Genomic DNA, 26,041 nt, shown 5'->3' with positions numbered 1-26,041 from the left:
ATATACAGATCAGGGATTCTTTGCTCTGAAGATAAATTCTAAGGCAACATTTTTTTAACATTGCTGGATTGTGAAATCAGTTTAGGTCACTGAAACTAGTATTTTGAAAAATCTAATAAAGAAAACATCAGACACAGTGCACACAGAGGGGAAAGTACTGTTTTCTGTAATGTGTGTGTGTGTGGAGGGGCGCTGGGACGAAAGTGTTTCCTGATGAGGCTGGTCGCATTGTCCTAGGATGGCTCCAATGGGATGGTGTTGTGATGCCCTCTGGCTAATCCTAACATCCATGTTACTTCAAATATACTGTAAGGTAACTGTGAAAGAGGGACAATATTAACAAAATCAAAGACAGAGTGTCTGAATTCTAAAGGTAAGGAGTCAGTGTAAAAGAGGTAAAAATGCCCTATTTTGTTTTTATTTTATAAAAATCAACCAAAAAGTTTTTCAGCTCTCAAGATACAAGTCCAGATCTTAATGATCACATGTTATTTCTACATTCAATTAAACTTATTTCATCAAGGAAAAGATAGCAAAGATGGAAATCTGAAAAAAAGGAGCAGCTTCTTGATAAACAAAGCCTCCCGGCCACTGGAAGCTGGAGCTGCGTGCTGCAAATTCATTTCTCCATTGTCTGAAGGTAAATCACTTGACTCCAGTGAGACGGCTCTCCTGCTTCTCAGAAACCAGGAAAACGTGTCACTGGCAATCAGAAGGGGATTTCTGTGAGAAATATCAAGCTAGTAGTCCCGAGGTAATTTCAGATTTGGGGTGGATTAAGCATTCTGCCCAAACAGAAGAAGGGCTGATAGTATTATTGGTTTGAGGTTAGCAAGGGAGGAAATTACCAATGTGAAGTGAAATCACTTCTAGCAACACGGGACCATTTTGATACTCTGGAAAAGATGAGCCCTTTCTATGCTCCACACTTTCCATTCTGGTCCCCCTCCCTTCCTTCCTGAAGAGTGTGGGCTCAGGAGCTTTTGGCTAACCACCTATCCTGAGATGGCTCACTCTCCTGCCCCACTCAACCAGAGCCCACCACTTCCCAATCACCTCACTGGTGTTTCATCCTTAAGCCTCTGTGGCCATTCTCCAACTCCAAGTAGGGTCACCGAAGCCCACCTGGGCAGTTTTTATTTGGGATGCAGCTGCCCTGACCTGAGTCATAAAGGGCTGGGAAGATCAGGCTGAGGACTGCTGGGCACATCTCTCGCCCCCAATCCCAGTGCGCACTCCCTCCAATGGTCTAAAGGCAAAGTGAAGTTTAAAAGGTACAAAGATGAAGTGCATTCACCTAGAGGAATGACACTCACTGAGGCAGGACCACAGACGTCAAAGCAGTGGGAGAGGGCAGAGCGCCTAGCACTGCTGCTGCCCAACTGTGGATCAGATGCATGGGAGATGGAGTCGCTCTCCCTATGCATCACCCCCCTATTTAGTCAGAATTGTTGCACAAAACTATTTATGAAAGACTGAGAGATGATCCACATAGGAAAAACAAAATTAATAAGGGTTGGCTAAAACAAATTAGAAGTGATTAAAGAATACATAGTCTGCATAGAACAAGGTTGGAGAAGGGAAGGAAAGTTCAGGTATTGCAAACAGACTGGACAGGGTGGGCATTGTGGATGCAGATGCCTCTGGGGCCAAGCAAGTACCTCCAATAAGTGACTATGGCCAGGCAGGAGCAGCAGGAAGGGCCTGCTATGTAGCAGGCAAGGAGGCACATGACTTGTCTACAGAGCACAGCTGCTCCTTGGCTCCAGCCAATTGCTGCCTGGTGGGAAAGTGGGCCTGGTCTTGCCAGACTTCTGCCTCTTCTTTCTTCTTTTTAAAAATGAAACACTGCACAGACAAAACAGAACATATTTGTAGCCTCGAAACTAGACGTTAGTGAGCAACTTTTTGTGTTCACTGAAAGTGGTACAAGAACACTTAGGGAAAAACTGCAGCCAAAGAATACAAGCTAGATGTTAGGAAAAGCTTTCTTGTTGAAAGGGTTGTTGGAACATGTTATCCAGGGAGGATGCATCAGCTGTATGAAGATTTTTAAGGGGCTGTCTGCATCAAACAGACCAGGTTTCAGACTGGAGGCAAGAGTGTACTTTTTCTAGGAGTTCTCAAACAAATCAGACATCCTCCTGAAACAGCCCAGAAGACTTGGCCAGGATGCTAGTTTCATGAAGCAAGAGTGTAAAGTTATGGACATGAGGTGTGTGGCAATTCAGGCCCAGGATTTTTTTAGAAAGAAGAAAGACAGTGATGAACCAAGCAGTTAAAAGCTCCACTTTGTTGCTGCTCTGCAAATTCATAGTTATTAAATGAATGAACAAATAAAGGAGCAAAAGTAATGAATCTAGAAGTTCAAGTTAGTCTGTTACAAACAAGGTAGGGATAAAGTTGATGTATTTCCAAGGGGAAAATAATTTAGTTTTCTCAGCTGCAAGTAAACTGTAAGTCTGAAAATTTGAGGATTGGGTGGTTGCTTTAAAGGTTTCACTTTCTAGCCTGACTTAGAAATCCAGGGAAACACTTCCTCCCATTAGTAAAGTTAAACTCTCAGAAAATACTGAGTAGTGAAAATGTTTAGATAAAACAAACACTTCTAAAGAATACGATCATTTTCGGTTGGAATGTTCTGATACACACAGAAACAAACACACATGCATGCTCAAGGTTTCAGTTCTGAATCTTTTGTTCAAGCATTGATTATATACTCAAATCTGTGTCAAGATTTAGTTTAAAAAGTAGAAAATATTGTAGTTTAAAATGTAAGGCAAGGCAAGCAGGGCCATCCCATGCAGTCTACAGCTCCAGAAGGTAAAAATCTATCCTTGTCTATTAACTCCTGACTGATGACATGAGATAAATGTATTTTCCCTTATTTTGTTACATAAGCTGCCTGAACCCAATCATCTACCTTTCTGCAAAGTGCTAAAGGATTGCTGAGACTGTTTTTTTTTTCTTTTTGATATGCGTTTTGTGTACAGAAAATAGAAACAGCTACAGAAAGAAAGTGAAAATATGCTGAATAAAGAGGTGGGAGAGAGATGATGTTGAGGAGAGGAGAAAGAAAAAGCTTCAACTTCTTATCTTTTTCCTCTTTTATATGCAAATGTACACCTGCTAAAATACTTCTAAATCTACAAATAAAAAGAAAATATCTGATGAACAAGTGCTTTTAACACCCCATTACAAGAGCCAGACAAACACGTGGTTCACCAGTCTCTAAGGGGTGTCTTGGAGGCAGGGAATCTGCCCATTGCTTTTGCAGAAATCCTTAATGAAAAAAAAGAAGAGTTGGCCTCAGAAAAAAACAACAAAGGGAGATGCAAACAATACTATCACTACGGCTAAAAAACCGACCTTGAACCGACAGAGAACTGGGCATGTTTAAGTAAGCAAGGATAATTGCTATTTCTATATGAAGTTAAAATGAAATCTGGAAAATATTCTCTGTCCACTGAGTTTCTCAGCATTGTTACTTTTCACATATTTCTACACCTAAGTGCTTTTTCAAATTGGACTAGGTGTGTTGCTGACACTGCAAACTTGGTCATTTTTTGTAAAATAAAATAAAAATTGTGAGATATATTTAAGTTACTTCAAAAGATAAATATTATCAGTGAGAATCCAGAAATCATTTGCCTAGTAATCTGCTTAAATAAAAATAAGGTCCGGGCGGGGTGGCTCATGCCTGTAATCCCAGCACTTAGGGAGGCTGAGGCGGGAGGATCACCTGAGGTCGGGAGTTCAAGACCAGCCTGACCAAAATGGAGAAACTCGGTATCTACACCACTGTGTGGTGGCGCATGCCTGTAGTCCCAGCTACTTGGGGGGCTGAGGCAGGAGAATCACTTGAACCCGGGAGGCGGAGGTTGCGGTGACCTGAGATCATGCCATTGCACTCCAGCCTGGGCAACAAGAATAAAACTCCATCTCAAAAAAAAAAAAAAAAAAAATAAGGAAATAGGGCCAGGTGCAGTGGCTCACGCCTGTAATCCCAGCACTCTGGGAGGCTAAGGCGGGTGGATCACTTGAGGTCAGGAGTTCAAGACCAGCCTGACCAACATGGTGAAACCCCGTCTCTACTATAAATACAAAAATACAAAAATTAGCTGGGCATGGTGGCAGGCGCCTGTAATCCTAGCTACTCAGGAGGCTGAGGCACGAGAATCACTTGAACCTGGGAAGTGGAGACTGCAGTGAGCCGAGATCACATCACTGCACTCCAGCCTGGGTGAGAGAGCAAGAGTCCGTCTCTGAAAAAAAAAAAAAAAAAAGAGAGAGAGAGAGACAATAGGATATGGCTGCTTTTGCAATTCTGAAAATACAGAAAAGTCATCAAATATATTTAGGAATTTTTTTTTTAAAAAGAGGCAGGAAGATACACAAGTTTGGGTCCGTAACCAGAATCACTTTTCACATCCAGACTTTCTGCAATAAACTCCACTCCACTGTAGACCTGGGCCTGCAAATTCCACTGTCAAGGTTGCTCTCTGCACTCTCAGAAAGACGGCTGATGCACGAGAAGAGACCCACCCTAATTCACACGAGTTGTCTGGGGCTGCTTCAGAAAATAGAGATTTATATCATAGTCTTAATTTCTATGGGGCAACTCAACAATTAAACCTGAAAACAAATTCCAGGCTTGAAATTGACCTTTAACCAACATTCCCAAAACGAGCTGAAACACTTTTGCTTGCCATTTAACACTGTTCAGTCGTGAGAGGTGAATTTTCAACTCTCAACCTCATGAAACCTTTAACTTTTCAAAGCTTGAGTAATCTTAATCAGAAAGCTGTATTTTATTGATTTAAATAGCTTTTTAAAAAAGTGTATTTTAGACATTTGTACTCAATGATTTATTTAATGAGAGAAATTAGAAATGGCAATATTATCTTTACCATTATTTATAGTAGGTTCAGGAATAATTGCTGTAGAAGATGAACTGGATGCTAAAAATGTAAAATATGAAGAAGTCCTTCCTCATTCCCTGTAGTTGGTTGAGTAATGTTGTTCCCCTCAACCTGACAAACTCATGTCCTCCCAGAACTTCAGAACGTGACCTTATTTGGAAATAGGTTATTTACAGATATATTAGTTAAGGTTCTCTAGATGAAACCATTCTGCATTTACAGTGGCCCCTAAATCCAATTTCTGATGTTCTTCTAAGAAGAAGAGCAGACACAGAGACACAGAAGAGAAGGCCAAGTGAAGACAGAGGGAGGGACGGGGCTTATACTCCCACAAGCCAGGAGCCACCAGCTAGTGCCTTCAGAGGCAAGGGCCCTGCTGACACCTGGATTTCAGACTTCTAGCTCTCAGAACTGTGAGAGAATGCATTTCAGTTGTTTTAAGTTTGTGATACTTTGTTACAACAGCCCTAGGAAAATAATACACTCCAACCCCTCATTTTATTAAAATATTTAAAGCCCGATTTTGTCTCTCTCTCAGTCTCCTGTGTAAAATGAGGGTGCTTCAAAACATGACCTACAAGGGCTCTTTTGATCTGAGACCCCTGCTCCACAGTTCTCAAACCTAAGAAGTTACCTGGATGTGTTATAAAGTACTTATGCCTGGGTGCCACTCCCAGAGGTTCAGAAATAATTGCACAAGGGTGTGGCTGGGGCATGGGTATGTTCTAAAACTCTACATGGGATTCTACCATGAACCGCTGGGGAGAATTTCTCTTGGCATTTATGAGTTCATCTCCTTGAACGTAGAAGCGTCCAGTCCAGAAGACCCTTCAGAAAGGTACCTTTTATCCTTTAATGACCATGTTAAATAAACAGGACTGCCCTGCAATATCATGAGGACTGTTTGCTACCGCAAGTAGCAGGCAGCAGGCTCCATGGGTGAAGCCCCAGCAGGCTGACCCCTGGCAGAGACGGGGCCACGTGGACTTTCAATGGACAATCCAGCAACATACAGTGGTTCCCCTGGTTTTGCACAAGCTGGGGGTTTCCTGTTCTAGGCACAACAGGTAACATGTCTTGACAGATTCTCATCAGGAAAATGCTTCTGGGACAGGACAGGTGAAGCACATTCTCGGTAAAGCCTCAGTACTAGCGGTGTTATGCCACTGTGCTTTGGGAGCCCAAAGTCATCACTACAGTCTTTCCTCCCAGGATAAATCCAGTCACCAGTGACAACCTAGCCACTATATCTTTCCAGCCCTTTTCCGAATTGATGTAAAACTCAAGCAATCATGTTTTGGGAAGCACTGCTTAGAACTCCAAGTGGCACCCTCCAAATCTATACTGACCTCCTGGAAAGACTCTAAATGGATGTCTTAGTATTACCCTGCATATTTCAGCTTGCCAAAGAATATCCACAAGGAATGGCACAGTCAGGCAACCACTTTCAACACAGCTTGACCAAGAGAATTGGTGTCAAAAGAATGAGAGGCTGAATGGACATTCTTAGAGGCTTAATCCTCTTGAGATAAAAGCTGAGAGCCCCTTTCACATGGAGCTTAAGGAGACTAGTTTTGCCAGGATGGGCACGTGGGGTGGGAAAAGTATTGGTGGAGTGCATGACTGAAAGAGATAGTATTCTGTCCTGAATCATCAAGCATTTAAGAAAATTCCTCAATATCCCCATTTTTATTCATTTGACAAATTAAGTGCCCACTCTGTGCCAGATACTGTGCTAGGTGCTGTATTTTTACGACATTTAGCATAGCTGCATCATCTGCTAAAGCTAAAACTCACTTAATGCTGAAAGGTAAACTAATGTGAATACAAATAAAATTGTCAATGTGGGAAATTTTCACTTTGCGGATATAAGTAGTTCAAAAGGCAGACTTTCTCTCCCAATCTAGATAAGCATCACTTTCCTCATGGCCTGAGTGTTTCAGGCAAACTGACCTATATATTAGGTCAGGAAGTATTTCAGGGAAACCGACCTCCCAGCAGCCCAGCTGGGCTCAGGTTTGCCCCACTTTATAAAAGGCCTACGTCCTGGGATGAGCTGCATTTGAAAATCCTTGCATGCTGCCCACCTCTCCAGGCCTAACCCAAGAGAAAGGAAAGGCAAGCTTTGTTTATCATTGCTCTCAGAAGCAGCCTTGCAAAGCCCATCTTCTGTTATGATGTACACTGATGTTTAACTGATCCGGACATCCTGATGCAGTTGTCTTTTTCGTAAAATAAAAAAGGCAGGGTAGGCCGGGCGTGGCGGCTCACGCCTGTAATCCCAGCACTTTGGGAGGCCAAGGTGGGTGGGTGGGTATCTTTAGGCCAGGATTCGAGTACAGCCTGGCAAACGGGGCAAAACCATCTCTATTAAGAATACAAAATTAGCCAGGCTTGGTGGAACATGCCTGTAATCCCAGCTACTCAGGAGGCTGTGGCACGAGAATCGCTTAAACCGGGGAGGCAGAGGTTGCACTGAGCCGAGATCGTGCCACCGCACTCCAGCCTGGGTGATGGAGTGAGACTCTGTCTCAAAAATAAATAAATAAATAATAAAAAAACAAAATAAATAAAAGAGGCAGGGTAGTGAAATGGAAGGAGTTCAAGGGCCCAAATCCTAAAGTCTGAGTTCAATTCAAGATCTAACACATCAGCTACATGGCCTTGAGCAGGACACCTTTCTAAGTTTCTGTTTGACCACTTGTAGGGTGAGTACTAATGTTTACCCTATAGGACTGTTGTAAAGGTTAGAGATGAGGGAGGCTTAGTGAGGGCAGGGATACCATCTTTTGTGGTTCCTGGTATCCCAGGATTCAGCCCACATAAAAATATTAATTTTATTAACTAATATAATTAAGGATTTTATATATAATTATCTATAATTATATATGATATATAATATATAACTAATATATATTGTATCAATACATCTAATTATATACTACTTATTACATACAGAAAACCATACATTTATAGATACAAAAATTCATCTTTGATTTCCACCTGGATTCTTTAGTGAACAACAACTAGACTAATAAAAGGGGTAGATTATATTCACAACAACAGATCACACAGGCTATGGAATACTGACTCTGTGTTTGTGGGTGGGGCATCAGTGTGTGCCCAGGAGGGTTTCTATGTAAATCTAAACACAGAAAACTCGCATGCTCCATAATAATGATTAGCAAAGCAGATGCCTTCAAAGTGATAGCAGACTCTTTAAGGAGGAGCCCCAGCCAAGAAGACCTCTGTTTTGGGGTGATAAGCAAATGAGAAAGGGAAATGAAGAGATGAGAATGCTGGCACACTGGATTCCACTAGCATAGAGGAAGAAGCACAGTCCCTTGGCATTAGAAGGAATGTCAGGGGTCACAGAAGCAATAATTTCTTCCACGATGCCTCTTTTAAAGAGCCACAGGGCCAGGCAAGGTGGCTCATGCCTATAATCCCAGAACTCTGGGAGGCCAAAGTGGGCAGACTGCTTGAGCTCGGGAGTTGGAGACCAGCCTGGGCAACGTGGTGAAACCCCATCTCTATAACAAATACAAAAATTAGCCAGGCATGGTGGTGCATGCCTGTAGTCCCAGCTACTTGGGAGGCTGAGGAAGGAAGATCACTTAAGCCCAGGAGATAGAGGCTGCAATAAGCTGTGATCACAACAATGCACTCCAGCCTGGGTGACAGAGCAAGACCCTGACCCTGTTTCAAAAGAAAAAAAAAAAAAAAAGTCATGGATCCTGCCATGGTTCACATGGTTCAAACACTCACACCTGGAAGATACTGAACTTGGTTTTGCTGAAATGAAGAGCTAGAAAGTTGTTTTGTTACTGAGCTACACTCTATAATTAAGCTCGATAAATATTCTACCTGGTATATGGCAGCTCCTCAAATATTTAAAGAGCTACTGTGCCCTTCTCGGGTTAAACATCCCCAGGACCCCCTCATTCTGATAAAGGTATGACTTCACAGCTTCCCACCCCCAACCTCCTGTGACTTCCCAGATTTCACCTCAGCCACGTCTTCTCTTATACTTCTTCTGAAATGGCTGAAAAGCAAATAAAGACACACAGAAGGATCCCACACTGAAGAATAGCACTTCTGGGCGCCTAAAGTTACTATTGTAACCTTCCTGTCAATTCAAGGAACAGCTGTAACAAGCAGCTGTCAGTCATAACATCTGGGTGTAGTTACACTAAGGTAGCCCAAAATCTCATTATAAAGCAATCTCACGCACAAGGGAGCTTCCCACAAAATGAAACCACAGAAAAATGCTGAAGATAATTTTAGCGTATTGAGGAAACTGGTGCCCACATTGGACTCACTGCTTTAAAAAGTGTTCCACATATATGTGTGTATGTTTCACAAAGCATGTTCCACAGAACATTAATTCTGTTGGCTGTTAACAGGAAGAATTCCATTTTCAAATAAATGATAACTTATCTGAAACTCTAGGCTCACACTTTTAAACAATTCCTTTGCTGAAAGTCTTCTCCAAGTCTTCACTATGCTTCTATGCATTATGCATACTGCAGAGAGAGAGAAGAATCACACCGGGCTGGGAAACAAAATATGTATTAATTGATGTATTTTCTGGGTGGAGCATTGCAAATAACACATTTTGGAAAATGCTGCATTAGCTCATCAATACTTGTGGGGCAGCACACACATAAGGGGAGGTCTGCTGCCTGGCGATCAGGTACCCTGCAACATCTTCCATTGTGAGCAAGTAAGGGTTACTAAGGGCACATAGGCACCCCGAGACAGAGATGTCTGGGCCTTGACCAATGAGATCTTCAGGAGTACTTCACCAGCTGTTTCGGATTTTTCTCTGTGGATGTCCTCATGGGACTAAGTGGAAATTGGAAAAGTATCATCAAACTCTTCTTGAGATTCCTTTTTGATAAGGTAACTATCCTTCTGGATTTGAATCTCAATTGTGTTCTCAAGTGGCAATTTCTTGCAGAAACTAACGTAGCAGTACTATCGGGAAGCACTGTCTCGCAGGTATTGCAGCAGTACTGTGCTTGTGTGGGTCTTGGTCCCAAGCGGCTACCACAACTCAAGGAAGGTACGCAGGTCCACAAGAACAGACTGAAAGTGTCCACTCTTCTGGGGGCTCATCTCACAATGGCACTTTCTGTGATGCTGCATCCCCATTCTCTCTACTTCTGTTCTTCTTTGAGTTTGCTTTGTGAGACTCCTCATAGCTGGTCTGGAAATGCTGGGGATTGTGGGGGCCAGCACAGAAGACCAAGAATACTAATAATGTTCACATGAATATTATTATACATCACAGATAAAATTGAGTGTCTAGTATCTGCTTGGCACTTTCACAAACGATTTCATTTAAACTTTAAGACAACCCTATTGGGCAGTATGTCTGCTTTCCCAATACAGAGGCTCAGAGAGGGTAGAGAAACAGAGCAAGGAGTAAAAGAGCTGACACTGATGGTTGCTTCCAAAGCCCCAGCCCAACTGCTACATTTCCTCAACCTTCAGGGGACAGCCTCTGGAATATTTCTTTTCTTTGGAATATTCTAGAAGGAATGCAGCCCATACAAACACAACCAGTATGCACCCACACAAACAGGACACCCCAACAGAACTATTATAAAGAGGCAGACAGACTCTATCTTAAATTAAACTACATACTTGCTTTACTCTACCAAAAGTGAAATCTCCAAATAGTTATGCCAAAGTCACAAACATTTAATAAAGGGATGATGGTCAAGAACTTAGAGATCAAAGTAGCTGCAATGATGGACAAAGCAACAGTATCAGTAGTGCCAAGGTACGTGAGGCCTTCAAACATGAATTTCATGGGAGGTCCCTGGGTGGGGGAAGTACACTGGCAAGGACAGAACAGTAACACCTTAACAATGTATATGGCTTTGCTAAGTTTTTAAAAAATTTCCAAAGTGCTTTTTTTAATGTCTAATATTTTGGCACAAGGCATTTTTTTTTTTTTTAACTGCCAACTATTGATGGATCAATGGCAGGTTGTTGGAATTACAATTTCTTTTAAAATCTTAATGGCAAATAGCCCAGGTTGCTTCTAGCCATATTGCACTTCTGCATAAGGAGGGATTTGAAACCCTGGTACTTAATTATCCGATTTCTTATAAAGAAAGTATATGAGAAAATATATTTGCATTAACTTTGGGGAGAGTCAACTACTCCCAGCAAGGGATGATTGTAAAGAATACTGAAAAGAGAAGAAAGAATGAACAAGGTCATTTCCTGGTTTCTCCTCAATAATCCTTTCTAATTTTAACTGAAATAAATTCAGAGGCCATTAGATACTTCTGCATCCAAAAGTAAATGCAAGAGAAAAGTATCCAAATGACTTCATGGTTATCTGTAGTCTGGGATCATCTATATTTCTATTAATAAAAATAACAGGGAGCCATACCAGAGTTTGCAGAAAATGCAGACCAAAAACACAATAAACATATCATTGGGGAAAATGTTTAAAATAAAAAAACTCTGCATTTTAGAGTGAAATATTATCTGAATGCATAATATATACAATAATTGCTCTACCATGAACTCCTTTTTCAAAACCAGAGTTCATCACAGAAACATGAGTTTAAAAAATTAATCATGCCAGGAATTGCGTTGCCATAAAAGCAAGCCATTCTTTTCTGCTTATAAACAACAAAACTACCACATATGCAGATGCATGCCTCAGTACCTTGGTGCAATGGTGTATTTACTTGTATAAATATTTAAAGTCAGACCTTTGAATTTATAATGAAGTAGTACACCACTTTACAAAATAAGGTACTAGTAAATTCAGATGTATGACAAATAGAACTCTGTACAGAATACTAATTGCTGCTGTTCCTATTCTAAAAAGAAAAAAATAATGATATCATTCAGATTCCACCTAAACAAGCCTAATACATGTGCAGAAATCTTAATAGGTCTTGATGAAGCCTGATTGGTACAGTTTTTAAATTATCAGACAGGCTTTGTAACTGAGGCAAACGCAAGCTTCCTATCTGGCATTTTTTATTATCTGCTTATTTTAATATACATATTCAATTACTACAGGAAAGAAAAGAGTAAAATCAGAAACATCTATAGTTTGCTATATAATGACTGGGTGTTCCCCAGGGAGATGGACCTTTTTACAGAGACACAGGTGCTGAGAGGGTATATGATGGAGGATGTTACAGGTGTAAATATATAACATGGTGATGAAGAATTCAACAGACACAGTGATTTTCCACCTTAGTTTATGTTAACATAAGTATATATGTTCTGCTCTTAGGATTAATCTCCTGCTCCAGCATGCAGTAGCTGAATACACATGCTCTTAGTGGAATCCACAAACCACTGACCCAAAATGTTCTGATTATATAATAATGCTAAATCTTGTGTCTGAAACTCTTAGGCAACCATAGCTTTACCTGTGATTGGGATATCTGCAGCCACGTTTTCTTTCTTGCTCTTGTCTCCACAGCCACTTGAAACTTCTAAAAATTGAATGCATAATAAAAAAAGTGTATTTCAAAGTTAAGGAATAGATCCTTTGGGTGTTTGTCATTCCCTTTTTTTTTTTTTTTGGTTAATGTATTTCTTGTCTGAAACAATACTGTTCCTAAAAGGAAACCTATTCTAAAATTAAGGTATCTCATAAATAAAAATTTAAAAATAAAATTGAATTAAGGTACCACTACGTTGCTTTCATGCAAAATAACTGGGCCTGACATCTACCAAATTTGGGTGGGACATAAAATAAGTAAGTCTCACATCCTGCACATGTACATCAACTCGAGCAATTCCTGAGGAATTCATAGCTGTCTTGGAAAACCATTAAAGCAGTTAAATGGCATGTCTTAGCAGTAAAGCTAAAATAATCACAGTTTCTGGGTGCTCAAAATTGGTTATTAAATTTGGGGGGCATAAATTCATTGATTCTTAATCAACTGTTTAGACACTGATAAGGTTCTATTATAATTAAAAGTAATGTTTACAATTATGAGTAATTCTATTAGGTGGTATCAAAAACTTCACAGTACTTTATGGAATCATCTTCATCTTTGTGGGATCAAAATTATCTACTGCCAAGTGATTAGTTTTGTTAAGATTTCGTAACTTCTTCATACTTATTTTATTAGAAATAAATTCACTAGAACTACAGACTTACAGTTAGATTTCCCATTCCTGTTAAGACTAAAGGAGAACACATATATTTATTGGAAGGTGGTATAAAACAAATACTATATTATGCATATTAAAATCAGAGGTATTCACTAGTCAGTGACATTTTATAGGTATACCTTGAGAAAGATGATGATGACCCTGAATGCCTTTTTGCTGTGGACACACACTTTAACAATAGTTACCTTGTTCCCTTGTAGGAACACTGTTGAGCCATACAGCAGGTTTGGCTTCCTTTATTCCACTATTGTCATTCAGAATAGATAGCAAGCTGCAAGATGATTCACTACTGTGAATAGCTGACCTATGGCCACACTCTTCCGTAAGGGCTTTTCTCAATAATGCTGTTGCCTACAGTGTTTCAAAAAAAGCACAAAGAAATAAAAATAAACTGTAGCCACATTCCTCTTGATCTCAAAGATAGCCTTCAAATACAATTTTAAGTTAAGCTTTACTTAGGATTTGTTTCCTACATTTAAATGAAATTAAAATGTCAAGATAAAATAACACCTGGTTATTTTCTACTATAATCTAATTCTTTACAAGTTACCCTCACAATAATACACTTTTTGAGGGCTGAATCTTATGTAATGCAGAAATGTTCTTCTGCTTGTTAAGTATGTATATGAAATGTGACCACCTCTGTTAATCTGGGCAGGTTTATCCTCCCTTCAATATATGCAAAAGGCAGAGCCTCAGACCTCCTTTCTGAAGGAAAAATTTATTCTTTCATTACATGAATCCTATTTTCTAGGCATATCAGACAGAATTACTTTGAACTGAGAAAAAGATCTGGAAAGATGTGACCTTCCCATATCCCCATCCTCCTAAAAATGACCCACGAACTTCCCCTAAACAGGAAGATTGCAGAAAAATTTGTGGCTGAAGAGGATGCACTGAGAAGAAAGATAACTGCCCTTATTCTAAATCCCAGTCTTCAATCAAGTACTAAGATGGTCTGCACTTTGCCTGTAAGTCATCTGGGGATCTGGGGAAACTCACCCACCACACTGCCTATCCTTTTTCAAAGGCATTGTCTTACTTATATGCCTCATGTGTCCTGAGCAAGGAGGAGGACACAGGTTTTTATCAGAGCCAACCTTAGAGGTGGAGAAAAAGGGGCAATTCTCAGGACCTGGGTTAGTAGCCATGTCTCCTGATTTTCAAGTCAGTACTTTCCCCTAAGAAATACAAATATGCTGGTAATAAGAGTTAAACTTTTAGTAGATAACCACTGGTCACATTATCCCCCTGCCAGAGTGTATGTTTCTCTCATTTCCTATTGACAGGTGGCGATTTCCTTAGGTAGCTGGAGAGGAAACCGCGGTGGTGGTGGTGACCCACAGGTAGCTGACAATGACAGTAAATACTGGGTAGTGTCCAAACCAATTGTGGGAAATACACATGAGAGTTTAAAATTAATATAAAGAGCAGAAGTGGACAAATGTTCATAGTTCATCATTAGCCAAGAGGGAAGTGTTAACAATGTAACTATCCAGTGAACAAGGTGGAAAAAATAACCTTCTTTGTGATTAACATGAAACGAGGTGAAGACACTCCGACAGGGAGAGTCACTAAAGCAGAGCATGGAAGGTCCGGTCGGAAGGCCCGGACGGAAGGTCTGGATGGAAGGTCTGGTCTTGCATTTTTGGCATTTCAGACACATCAAGGCAACTGCCTTTAGTCCTGGCGTCCCTGCAGAGTTCTTGCCTTCTTCCCTCCCTAGTACTGGCTGACCTCCTGGACCCATGGCCTACCAGAGTTGCTGGAGTAGCTGATTTGGGAGATTTAAGGAGTTCTAGTCCCCTTGGCCAAAGAACTTGGTGTCACGTTAGCCTTGCAGCCAGGACCTTTCTGTGGTGCAGTTCTAGTGACCAGGGGCTTTTCCTCTATTTCTACAAACTAGTCCCTGGATTTCACTCCACGTAATAACTCTGTTGGGATGACTTGCTCAGTATTCCCATTTCTGCAGTCTAGGGGTAGGGTCCTGCCCTTGAAGGCCAGACAAAGGCTGGTTCCCATCACTGCCCCCATCCCAACTGCCTACACAGACCACTGCACTGCACTTGCTTCTGGAATCTACTACAAACACCTTTCTAATGAGTCCTTGTATGCTTGACAAGAATACTGCCATTGCCAACAGTTCTGCACTGAGCCCTCTTTTCCATGGTGAGGTAAATAATGTGGCGGGCATACTGCACTGCTAGTTTAATTTACTTTGTACACAGACGCTCCTTGAGTTTATGAAGGGAGTTACATCCAATAAACCCACAAGTTGAAAAAATTGTAAGTCAGAAATGTATTTAACACACCTAACCTACTGAACATCATAGTTTAGCTCTGCCTACCTTAAACTGCTCAGAACACTTACATTAGCCTACAGATGGGTAAAATCATTTAACACAAAGCCTATTTTATAATAAAATGTTGATTTTCACATATAATTTACTGGATACTGTACTACTTGCAGTATGGTTTCCACTGAATGCCTAACACTTTCACACCACTGTAAAATCAAAAAATTGTAAGTTGAACCATTGGAAGTCAGGGACTATCTGTATTTTATCCCATTTATCTTCACTACTCAATACTTATCTCCAGGATTTCTGTTACTTTTTTGATAGAAATGTTTATAAAAGAACGTATCTTTTAAGATAATTCCACAGATAATTTCTCAAAGATGACAAGCAGGGATGAAGACAAAAGTTAGTCTCAGACAAGGATAGACAAGAATAGGTCATAGATTTCTAGTCAAAAACAACTTCTTTTTGAGACAGAGTCTCTCTCTCTTGCCCAGGCTGGAGTGCAGTGGCGGGGTCTTGGCTCACTGCAACCTCCACCTCCCAGGTTCAAGTGTTTCTCATGCCTCAGCCTCCCAGGCAGCTGGGATTACAGGCGTGTGTCACCACACCAGGCTTATTTTTGTATTTTTAGTAGAGACGGGGTTTCACCATGTTGGCCAGGCTGGTCTCGAACTCCTGTCCTCAGGTGATCTGCGTTCCTTGGCCTCCCGAAGTGCTGGGATTATAGGCGTGAGCCACCGTGCCTGGCAAAAACAACTTCTGCAGTCAGGAAAATGTCTGTAATACATTCTCAAGATGTACTGTTTGCAGATGTTCCAGAGAAGTGTATTTCTAAGGAAACCTCCAATCTGAAGGAGTTTGCAGTCTGAGACTGATGACACTAACACAGAGAGAAGCTCAGAGAACAGTTAACAGGTTGCTTTATTACATCTCATGCTGGGACTAAATGGGTTCTGCAAACTGGAGCTAATTCTCTGAAAAAAATGTCATTAGACAACAATTTTACCACAAGCTTTCTGATAGTGCTTATGAATGAACTATGCATGGGTTTCAACTTACCTGTTATTAATAAAGGCTCTCTTTTTGGAGCCCAGAAGAGAAAACTAGAGATTGTTCCATTGGTCTCAGCAGTCTGAAGGCTAAGTCAGTACCAACAAACCACCCCCTCACTTTTCAGCCTTCCCAGGAGCCAGGAGAAAGGGCTTGGAAATTAAATGCCAGGGCACAAACTATCTGTGGAATGACTGATGTTGACACCTCCATGTTTCAGATATTATGGCAGATAAATCGTTCTATGAATTACACCTACAGTACTATTCCTTTATTAGCCCAGTTCTACTAGAATTTTCCTCCATGTTCAGTTTAAATATTAATCTTGCTCTATCTAGAACCCCAAGAATCATCTAGGCTGACTCTTAAATTACATCCAAAAACTTACGGTTGTGATATTCAAATATATAAACAGACAGATGTAAGATATTAATAGAAAAGACATTGTATCTAAAACACCATTAAGAAAATTAATAGACAAAAATTAAAGTGCTAAAAAGATTGCAACAAAATGTCCAAATTTATATTTAAAAAGTTTTTGCAAGTCAATAAGAAAAAATATTACTAACCTAATACAAAAATGAGCAAAGAACATGAGCTGGCAGATTATGAAAAAAGAAATACAAATAGCTAATAAATAGGTAGAGAAAAGTTTGACCTCAATTGTAATAAAAAGGTCAAATGAACAAAAGAAAATTGGAGGTCATTTTCATCTCTCAAATTGGTGCCCCTAAAAAAAAAAGTTGATAGTATCTAGTTTCATAAAGAACTCAGAGAAATGTTATTTTCATCCATTACTGGTAACTCTGATGACCCTTCCAGAGTGAGATCTGGCCATGCATAGCAAAAGCCTGAAAGATATACCCACCTTTTGACCTAGTAATTCTACATCTAGGAATTCATTCTAAGAAAATATTATAGATATTTGTAAAATCTGAATTGCACAGATATTCTTTGAAACTTTTTTGCTAGAGGAAAAATTAGAAACAAATGTTGAACAGGTAAATGACTGAAGTGACAGTGGACAGGGGACATCTGTAAAGCCATTTGAAATGATGGAAATAGAACATGTAATGGTATGAAAGAGTTCACTTTGCAGCAAATGGGGGTAAAAATAAACTAGGTTATGTATTTATGTATACAAATAATGCAACCTATGTTTTTCAATATATTAATTATTATTATTATTATTAAAGATGGAGTCTCGCTCTGTCACCCAGGCTGGAGCGCAGTGGCACGATCTTGGCTCACTGCAACCTCTGCCTCCCAGGTTCAAGCAATTCTTGTGTCTAAGCCTCCCAAGTAGCTTGGATTACAGGTGCGTGCCATTACACCTGGCTAATTTTTCTATTTTTAGTAAAGACAGGGTTTTACCACATTGGCCAGACTGGTCTTGAACTACTGACCTCAGGTGATCCACCAACCTCGGCCTCCCATATCAATATATTAAATATTTAAAAAACATACACCATAATGTTAACAGGGTTATATATAAATAGTAGAATAGTAGGAAAATGGCCAGTTTTCTTTTTATCTTACTATTTCAAGATTTTTAATGCTTGTTTTTAAAAGAAAACATATGCTAGCTCTAAAGAAATCCAATTTCTGCTATCAGTGGTACCAATACAAAGAGAAAATGAATGTAAATGCATCTGATAAAATTAAATTCCCTTCTATATGCAAACCAGTGCTACTAACACAGACACAGAAAAGCAAGAGAATTAAAAATAATGGATGTGGACAGCAGATAATATTTTCCCCTAACATGCAGATTTAACTGACTCTTCCTCAAGGTTCAAGAATATTCCTCTTGGACACTGGAAGTAATTTCTTGGTGTTTAAAGAGAAATGCAAGCATCAACACTTAAGTTCTACGTTAAAGGGAATGAAGGGATTTTACCTGTGTAGCAATTTTTTTTTAAATGGGAAGATATTCATATGACCCAGCAAATGAGTATTCAGGAGATAAGAACAAGAAAACAGTCCAGCATTTGGGGAAAGCATCTTCCTGGTGAATAAAACTGGTCTGTGTGTATGGTGGGGGCAGGACCCCGATCTACTCTATGAGTGTCACCAGCAAATTGCTCTGCTGTGACAAAGTTCTCCAGGGCAGAAACAGATATCACTTGGGAGAAAAGTAATATTAAGGCATCTTGTATTTTAATGAAGCACCCAACTCACTTTTTTTTCCACAAAAAGTAATTACAAATTTTTCCGATTTAAAAGCAGGCAGCTCAATTATGTAATTGCCTAATAGGTTATGTGGGCACTGCAGACCTTATCTGGTCTCCAGGGAACATAATCTGAGTTTCTGCGGCTTTGATGATGTATTCACTCAAGAGAAGGGATTGACTCAGGCTGACAGCACAGGGACCCACAGGTAAACATCATTTACATGCGGCTTTTTAATTAGCCATTTACCCGAGATCAAAGCAAATATTTCTGAGCTTCATTAGACTCTTAACCAAGTAGTTTCTAGTACAGCTTTTTTAAATTTTGAAAATCACTTACTTTTAAGATTTTATCTAAAGAGAAAGATTTAACCCATAGTATTTACTATATGTGTAGATGGTTTCAATACACAGAAACAACTCAAAGACACTTCATTTTACTAATCGGAAAAGGATGACATGTAAACCAAAACAGTTCTAGGACTCACAAAAGCATTTTGTCCTTCAGTTCACAAGGCTTGCCCCGCCTGCATCATTTTGGTAATATTGTTCTTTGGGGCTGTGCATTTCTTCAGTCACAACCTAACTGGATGAGAAATTACCTGTTTACTTCCATTTTTTTTTTTTTTTTTTTTTAGACAGAGTCTCGCTCTGTCACCCAGGCTGGAGTGCAGTGGTGCAATCTCGGCTCACTGCAAGCTCCGCCTCCCGGGTTCAGGCCATTCTCCTGCCTCAGCCTCCCGAGTAGCTGGGACTACAGGCACCCACCACCACACCCGGCTAATTTTTTGTATTTTCAGTAGAGATGGGGTTTCACCGTGTTAGCCAAGATGGTCTCGATCTCCTGACCTTGTGATCCGCCCACCTTGGCCTCCCAAAGTGCTGGGATTACAGGCGTGAGCCACCGCATCCGGCCTACTTCCATTTTTAAGGATAGATTTTGTCATTAATCTATTGGTAATTTTTATGATTGTCACTAAAATGAGATCAGAATGATTTAAAAAGGAACAAAGATCTATTAGGGGATGCAGAATATAATTTGATTCATTAGATATTAGTTAGACGGCACCTCCTCCCATTATTGGAAAAATTGAGTAGATTGGTTGTTTGGGACGTGGACCATGTGTTTCTAATATAAACAATATCATTTAAAAAAATATTAGATAGCAAAGGACAGTCGATCAACACATATTTCACCCTTAAAATGCCTGAGATGTGATGTACTTGCAGTGAACAAGCATGGGAAATAATGTTGTTACAAGACAGTGCTAACTCAAAGGGACAACGAAACCCAAACAGTATCTTTCTTAAGATCTATGTTCATCGGCTGGGCATGGTGGCTCACATTTGCAATCCCAGCACTTTGGGAGGCCGATGGGGGGTGGGGGGCCGGATCGCCCGAGGTCAGGAGTTCGAGACCAGCCTGGCCAACATGGTGAAACCCTGTCTCTACTAAAAATACAAAAAAAAATCAGCCGGGCATGGTGGCACATGCCTGTAGTCCCAGCTACTTGGGAGGCTGAGGCAGGAGAATCGCTTGAACCCGGGAGGCAGTGAGCCTCGGCTGCAGTGAGCCGAGATCGCACCACTGCACTCCAGCCTGGGCAACAGAATGAGACTCCGTCTCGAAAAAACAAACAAACAAACAAAAAAGATCTACGTTCATCAGCAAAGAAGGAATTGATCTAGGTTATCTTTGAAAAGGGGCATGAAATCTATGAAAGGCATACAGGGGGCTGTATCTATGTTTGTAATAATTTATTTCTTCCCCCTAAGGGAAAGCAGGGAGGGAAGGAAGTTTGACGAGAAGAGGGAGAAGAGAGAAAGAGCAGAAGAGAGAGAAGGTGGGTGAAGTGGGGGGAGGAAAGAAGGAGGGGGAAGGGAAGGGGGTAGGAAGATGGGAGAAAGGAGGAAGATGAGGAGGAGGGGGTCTGAAACAAATATGGTGCAATGATAACACATGTGAATTTGGGTTGTGGGCATGTGATTAGTGGGTCCGTCCTATCACTGAATATATGTATGTTTGAAATGCTATAAAAAAAAAAAAAAGTCCTGCTACTCTCTTAATTAGACTGGCAAGGAAAGAGGGGTCTGAGGAGGACTAAAGGTGCTCTGGAAGGCTGGAGGGGCAATGCCAGGGGCTCTAGATGGCACAGCCACTTGGGCATGTGACTTCAAGACAGAGGGAAGGCTTGACTCCAGAAGGTGCAGATACATAATCCTTGAACTATGAGCATGATAATAATTTTAAAAACACCTTAAAAAGAATCAAAGCCAGAAAATCCTATATTATATATAAAGATGAAAAAACATGCTTTGAAACAAGACACATTCCCAAGATGTTCAACCTAGGAGAAGAAAGGCTGTTTCCCTGAATGTGGCTTTTCTAGGGAATGAGGAAGGAATATGCCAATGGACATGCTCTAAACTTGGGCTTCCGGTTCCTCCCCTCATGATTTCCTTGGGAACTTGCTCCATCTGTTTCCATGTTCTGTTTAGCATCTTCGACTTCTCTCTTGGCACCAGCTCCCAAATCAGGCCCCTCCTTCCTCTTGCCTGAACCACTGCAGGGCTCCCTCCTTCAATGTCTCAGTCCCAAACCAAACATGAAATTCCCTAAGGCACTGAGGAAAGCCTATCACAGCTCTGTTCAAAAAGATCCAGTGGCTTCTCAAAAGCTACAAAACTAAACACATTCTCCCTGGCCTGGCATCGGATGCTGCACACCATGGCCAGCAACCACTTCTTGTGCTCCTTCTCACCATCCCTAGACTTGAGCACACGCTTCAGCCTCAGGATGGCTCTGTTGCCTGAATATGTGTTGGGTTTCCCAGTGTGCTCTTTGGCTCATAGCAGCCATTTCTTGTCGCCTCTGCCCCCACCCCCAACTCGTACCATCAAAAGCCTATCTTTTAAAGATCACCTCTCATGCCCCTGTACTCCCTCCATCATGACCTCTGCCTTCCTTGCTTCTCCAGGAGTCTTGGCTTGGCTCTCTCTCCCGAAAACCCACATTTTTGACATTTTCTTATTACATGCGTCCCATGATGTCACACCCCAGAAGGAGGGGGTCACACTTTATTTGTCTCTTTCCCTCCAATGGATCCGGGCTGATATCTGTGTACAGTAATGGATCGACAGGCATTTGCTGAATTGACATGAATGACTATGAAGTATTTTTAAAGTATGGAGTGGAGACGGAAAACCAGAGTGTTATAAGATGCTTCGAAATTTCTTGGAAAATGAATTCCTACATAAAACATTATGCAAAAGGCCCGAGGTCAGAAAGTTAAAAACCAACCAACCACAAAACCTCACTTACTACTTTTCTTATCGTTATTTTTTTCAAATACATAACATTTCCTCAAATGAATAATTTGTACATCTTGAGACTTTTTTTTTTTTGAGATGGTGTCTCGCTCTGTCGCCAGGCTGGAGTGCAGTGGCGTGATCTCGGCTCACTGCAACCTCTGCATCCTGGGTTCAAGCAATTCTCCTGCCTCAGCCTCCCAAGTAGCTGGGACTACAGGTGCACACCACCATATCCAGCTAATTTTTTTACTTTTAGTAGAGACGGGGTTTCATCATGTTGGCCAGAATGGTCTCGATCTCTTGACCTCGTGATCCACCTGCCTCGGCGTCCCAAAGTGCTGGGATTACAGGCGTGAGCCACGGCGCCCGGCCAAAACTTTTTTTTTTTTTTTAAATAAAAATTACTAACCTTGCCCTGTGGTCCACATTTGTGATTGGGAAAACTTCAGACAGTTTAGCTACCTACCTCTTCTTTGACAGAATTATCATGTTCTTTCAAGGTGGCAACATGCTGACCCACCTGTGCCCTCGGTACGCCTGAGTCTGGTGCTTGTCCAGGTCTATAAAACAGAAACAGGACACTCACTATAGATTTGTAATATTATAAGATTCCCATATTTTTAAAGGTCTCAATTATGTTAGTAGAAGATGGTTTATCCAGAAGTCTGGAACTCAACATATTCTGGTCTGAGGGAGTTTTGAGTCCAAGTATCCTTTTTTTTAAACTTTTAAAAACTTTGGTTATTTCATTGCTAAATGAGTATTCTCAACTTTTGCTGCATACAGAACAACCTGGGGAGCTCTGCACAATCTGGGTGCCTGGGGCCACCTCTACAGAGTCCAGGAAAAATGGTCTGGGGTGTGGCTTGGCCAGTGGGCTTTTTAAAAATTTTACTTTAAAATTTTAATCTATTTATTTATTTAGAGACTGGGTCATGAGACTGGCTTTCATCATGTTGCTCAGGCTGGTCGTAAACTCCTGGGCTCAAATAATCCACCTGCGTCGGCCTCCTGAAGTGCTGAGATTACAGGGGTGAGCCACCACGCCTGGTCTGGTCAGTGGGATTTTTAAGGCTCACAGAGTGATTCTAAAGCACAACAATGGTTTTGAATCACTGCATAGATGGTCAGTCTCCCACATGTAGTGAAGAGAAGAAGATCGCATTTTCATCTCAACAGCAGACGTTTTGTTGTTGTTTTGTTACACTCTTACCATGGTCTACTTACAGTTTTTTAAAAATTAAGATATTAGGAAAGAGTTAAAAAATAAGCCTATATTGCTGCTCAGGCTGTGGTATTTATATACTAAAAGTAACCAAAGTTCATTAAAGAAATGCCCTATTCAGGTCTGGGGCAGGAAATGCACAAGATGAACCTGAAACATCTTGTTGTACCAGAAAGTAAGGAAGCTCTCAAAGTTGTATCAAAAGAACTGAAGGTGGGGAGGGGATATCTTGAGGAAGCTCCCACTGTCAAAGATGGGACAATTTAAGCACCAAAAGGATACTGACTGCAATGGACTGAAACACAAGGAATACAGGAAAATCCTTGAGTTCATCTAAAAAAAATAAATAAATAAAATTTAAAAAAATAAAAATAAAAACCTTTGGATTCAGCCTTAAAAGGAAGGAAATCCTGTCACATACTACAACATAGATGAATCTTAAGGGCATTGTGCTAAGTGAAATAAGCCAGTCAGAAAAGGACAAATACTGTATGATCCCACTTAAATGAGGTACCTAGAACAGTCAAATTCATAAAGACAGAAGTTGAATGGTGGGTGCTGGGGCCTGGGGGGAAGGGAAAATGGGGAGTTGTTTAATGGGTATAGACTTTCCATTTTGTAAGATGAAAATGTTCCGGAGATCTGTTGTACAACAAAGTAAAGATACTTAACACTACTGAACTGTACAGTTCAAAATGGTTAAGATGGCTAATTTTACGTTTTTTTAAACCACAGTAAAGACAAAATAAAAATAAATTTTAAAACCTTTGGAGGCTGGTAGGGCAACAATTCATTATTCTGCAAATTGGTAAATAAAGAAACAGAATAAAGCATTTATCCTGCTTTTGTGGTCAAAAAATACATTTCAGAGTCACCAAGTAGCTGATAAGGAAAAGTTCTTCCAATAAATGCAGAAGAAATAATCAAATTAGAAAAGTCACCATTTTGTAAGTCCAAATTAATGAATGTATCTAGGAAATGGTAATAATTTTGTGAAAATTACATAATAGTAACCTTCCGTCCTGGAGTCATCAACCTTTTGACATTTGAACCCACAAATCGGTCTTAGTATCACTAACCATGGGGTAACGAAACATCATGTGCTGCCCAGTTTTAAGTACCAGCACCACCCATAACATTTTCTTGCTAAAATAACTGGCCTGGAATTTAATCACATATTTGGATCTAACCACCAGTTTACAGATAATAGAGTAAAGAGGAACTGGTTAAACATACCAACCAAATAGAGCATGTAAATCCTCCAGGATAGGTGACCCAGTTCCTCCAACAAATCAATAGTATAAAAAAAAGCAGGGAGGGAATGTCACAAAATTAAAAGAGGTTTCAGAGACATAGCCAATTATAATATGTGGACCTTATTTGAACTCTGATTCAAACAAAACAAAGGCAGAAAAACATTTTTTCAGATAAGCAAGGCAAACTGACAAGGACTAGGTATTACATAAACTGAAGAATTTTGTTGATTATGTTAAATGATAGTATTTTAAATCCTTATATGTTAGAGGTATAAGTATTTGTGAGCGAAACGATATGTTGTCTGTTTTAAACTACTCAAGAAAAAAAGCGTTAGGGAGAGAGATAAAACAAGACTGATGAAATGTGAGCAGTTGGTGGATCTGAGTAGTGGGTATATGAGACTTCGAATGTTTAAAAATGTCAAGGTAAAAAGTTAAATGTATATTAGTGTCTGCAACTTACTTAGAAACGTATGAAAATAAAGGATTGATGGAAGGATGGATAAACAAATATGAGAGTGCAATAAAATGTCAGGAGTACAATCTGGGTGGTGTGTATATGGATGTCCACTGTATGATTCCTTTTACTTTTCTGTATGTTTGAAAAATTCCATAATAAAATCTCTGGAAAAGAAAGTAAGTCTAGGTACAGTTCAGAACCTTCCTTAAGAAGTCTTAATTGTTATTACTTGTGCCTGACCTAACCCTATTTTTTTCCAGGACTTGAATAAAGTGAGATGAGTCATTGGAATCCTTTGATTCTAAGGCTTCTGACTAGTTTGATAGAAAGACCTTTCAGCAACTTGCCTTTCTTGGTTACCACCGTACCACAATGATGTCATTAAACTACCCAATTCCTTTGTTTTGACCTTTGCATCTATATTTGGTTTCTTAACAGACTGCGCCTGCTGGGAAAATGCACTGACCAGTCATCAGCAAATTCTAGCCCATTCAGTGGGTATATTTCTTACAATAAGTAAGTCAACTATGCTTCTGGCTTGAAAGCAAGTTTAATTTGGATGAATTAAATTAGTTAAATAGCTAAGTGAGTCAAATTACCAAAGAACAGTCCCTCTGGTGGCTAATACACATGATTTTCTGCAGAAGCAAAATGAAGGCAAGATTCTTGTTACTAATACACCACCCAATTGCATCTACCCTTTGGGTCCTAGCATGAAAAACTAGCTAAGGTTTCCTAAAATTATTATACTTATTTCCCACAAAAGGACAAAATTGATTAATTGACTTGCACAAGTCAAACGGAAAATGAGCTGTTGAAGGAGGTACAGCACCTAGGGTTGGTGACTTCTGAACAACTAAGGCAACCCTTACAGCACAAAAGAAAGCTGACTTGCAGATTTCTTTTGGGATAGATCAGGCAAGAAGTGCAAGAGCCATGACTTCCTTAAATGGAGCTTCGCCCATGGCTCTACAAAAACATACCACATCAGAAAATGTGCAAAGTGGTACAAAGGATTTAAAGGAGATTTTTCTGTTTCGTCTACTTTACGTTGGAAAATTTATAACATTGACGACACATATAAAAACAAAGTTTAATGTCAGGTAATTCTTTAATTAAAAATGTAATAAAGGAATATAGTTTAAATTGTCTATAATTAATTTCATGTACTTG

The 26,041-nt window shown here is 40.2% G+C and overlaps 2 protein-coding genes across 10 annotated transcripts in view; one reads left to right on the top strand and one right to left on the bottom strand.

Annotated features, from left to right (window-relative positions):
• Nucleotides 1–26,041, bottom strand: part of KIZ (kizuna centrosomal protein) — a 120,247-nt gene that overhangs the window by 18,573 nt on the left and 75,633 nt on the right. For 5 of the 7 annotated variants that reach the window (XM_002830009.4, XM_024238967.2, XM_054541636.1 and 2 more), the window contains 3 exons: nt 22,394–22,487; nt 13,277–13,442; nt 12,338–12,403 (listed from right to left, as the gene is read on the bottom strand). In XM_002830009.4, coding sequence (XP_002830055.3) covers nt 12,338–12,403; nt 13,277–13,442; nt 22,394–22,487 — 326 coding nt within the window. The remainder of the gene's footprint in view (nt 1–12,337; nt 12,404–13,276; nt 13,443–22,393; nt 22,488–26,041) is intronic. The other 2 variants (XM_009233362.3, XM_054541637.1) reach the window with 1 other exon arrangement.
• Nucleotides 9,698–25,338, top strand: LOC103888755 (putative uncharacterized protein CCDC28A-AS1). Of its 3 annotated transcripts, XM_054541641.1 has the most exons (6): nt 9,698–9,827; nt 13,846–14,062; nt 17,641–17,762; nt 18,702–18,824; nt 20,392–20,459; nt 25,129–25,338. In XM_054541641.1, the coding sequence occupies exons 2-6, from the start codon at nt 13,925–13,927 to the stop codon at nt 25,137–25,139; spliced, it is 462 nt and encodes a 153-aa protein (XP_054397616.1). In that variant the 5' UTR covers nt 9,698–9,827; nt 13,846–13,924; the 3' UTR covers nt 25,140–25,338. The 3 variants fall into 3 exon arrangements, 2 of the variants coding, with proteins under 2 accessions (XP_054397616.1, XP_063576749.1); XM_063720679.1 differs by lacking the exon at nt 9,698–9,827 and having other exon boundaries at nt 13,837–14,062; XR_008516828.1 differs by lacking the exons at nt 17,641–17,762; nt 18,702–18,824.

Source organism: Pongo abelii, chromosome 21 (assembly GCF_028885655.2).
Source record: "Pongo abelii isolate AG06213 chromosome 21, NHGRI_mPonAbe1-v2.0_pri, whole genome shotgun sequence".
In the NCBI taxonomy this organism is placed as follows: Eukaryota; Metazoa; Chordata; class Mammalia; order Primates; family Hominidae; genus Pongo; species Pongo abelii.
This window is presented reverse-complemented; position numbering and strand designations above follow the sequence as displayed.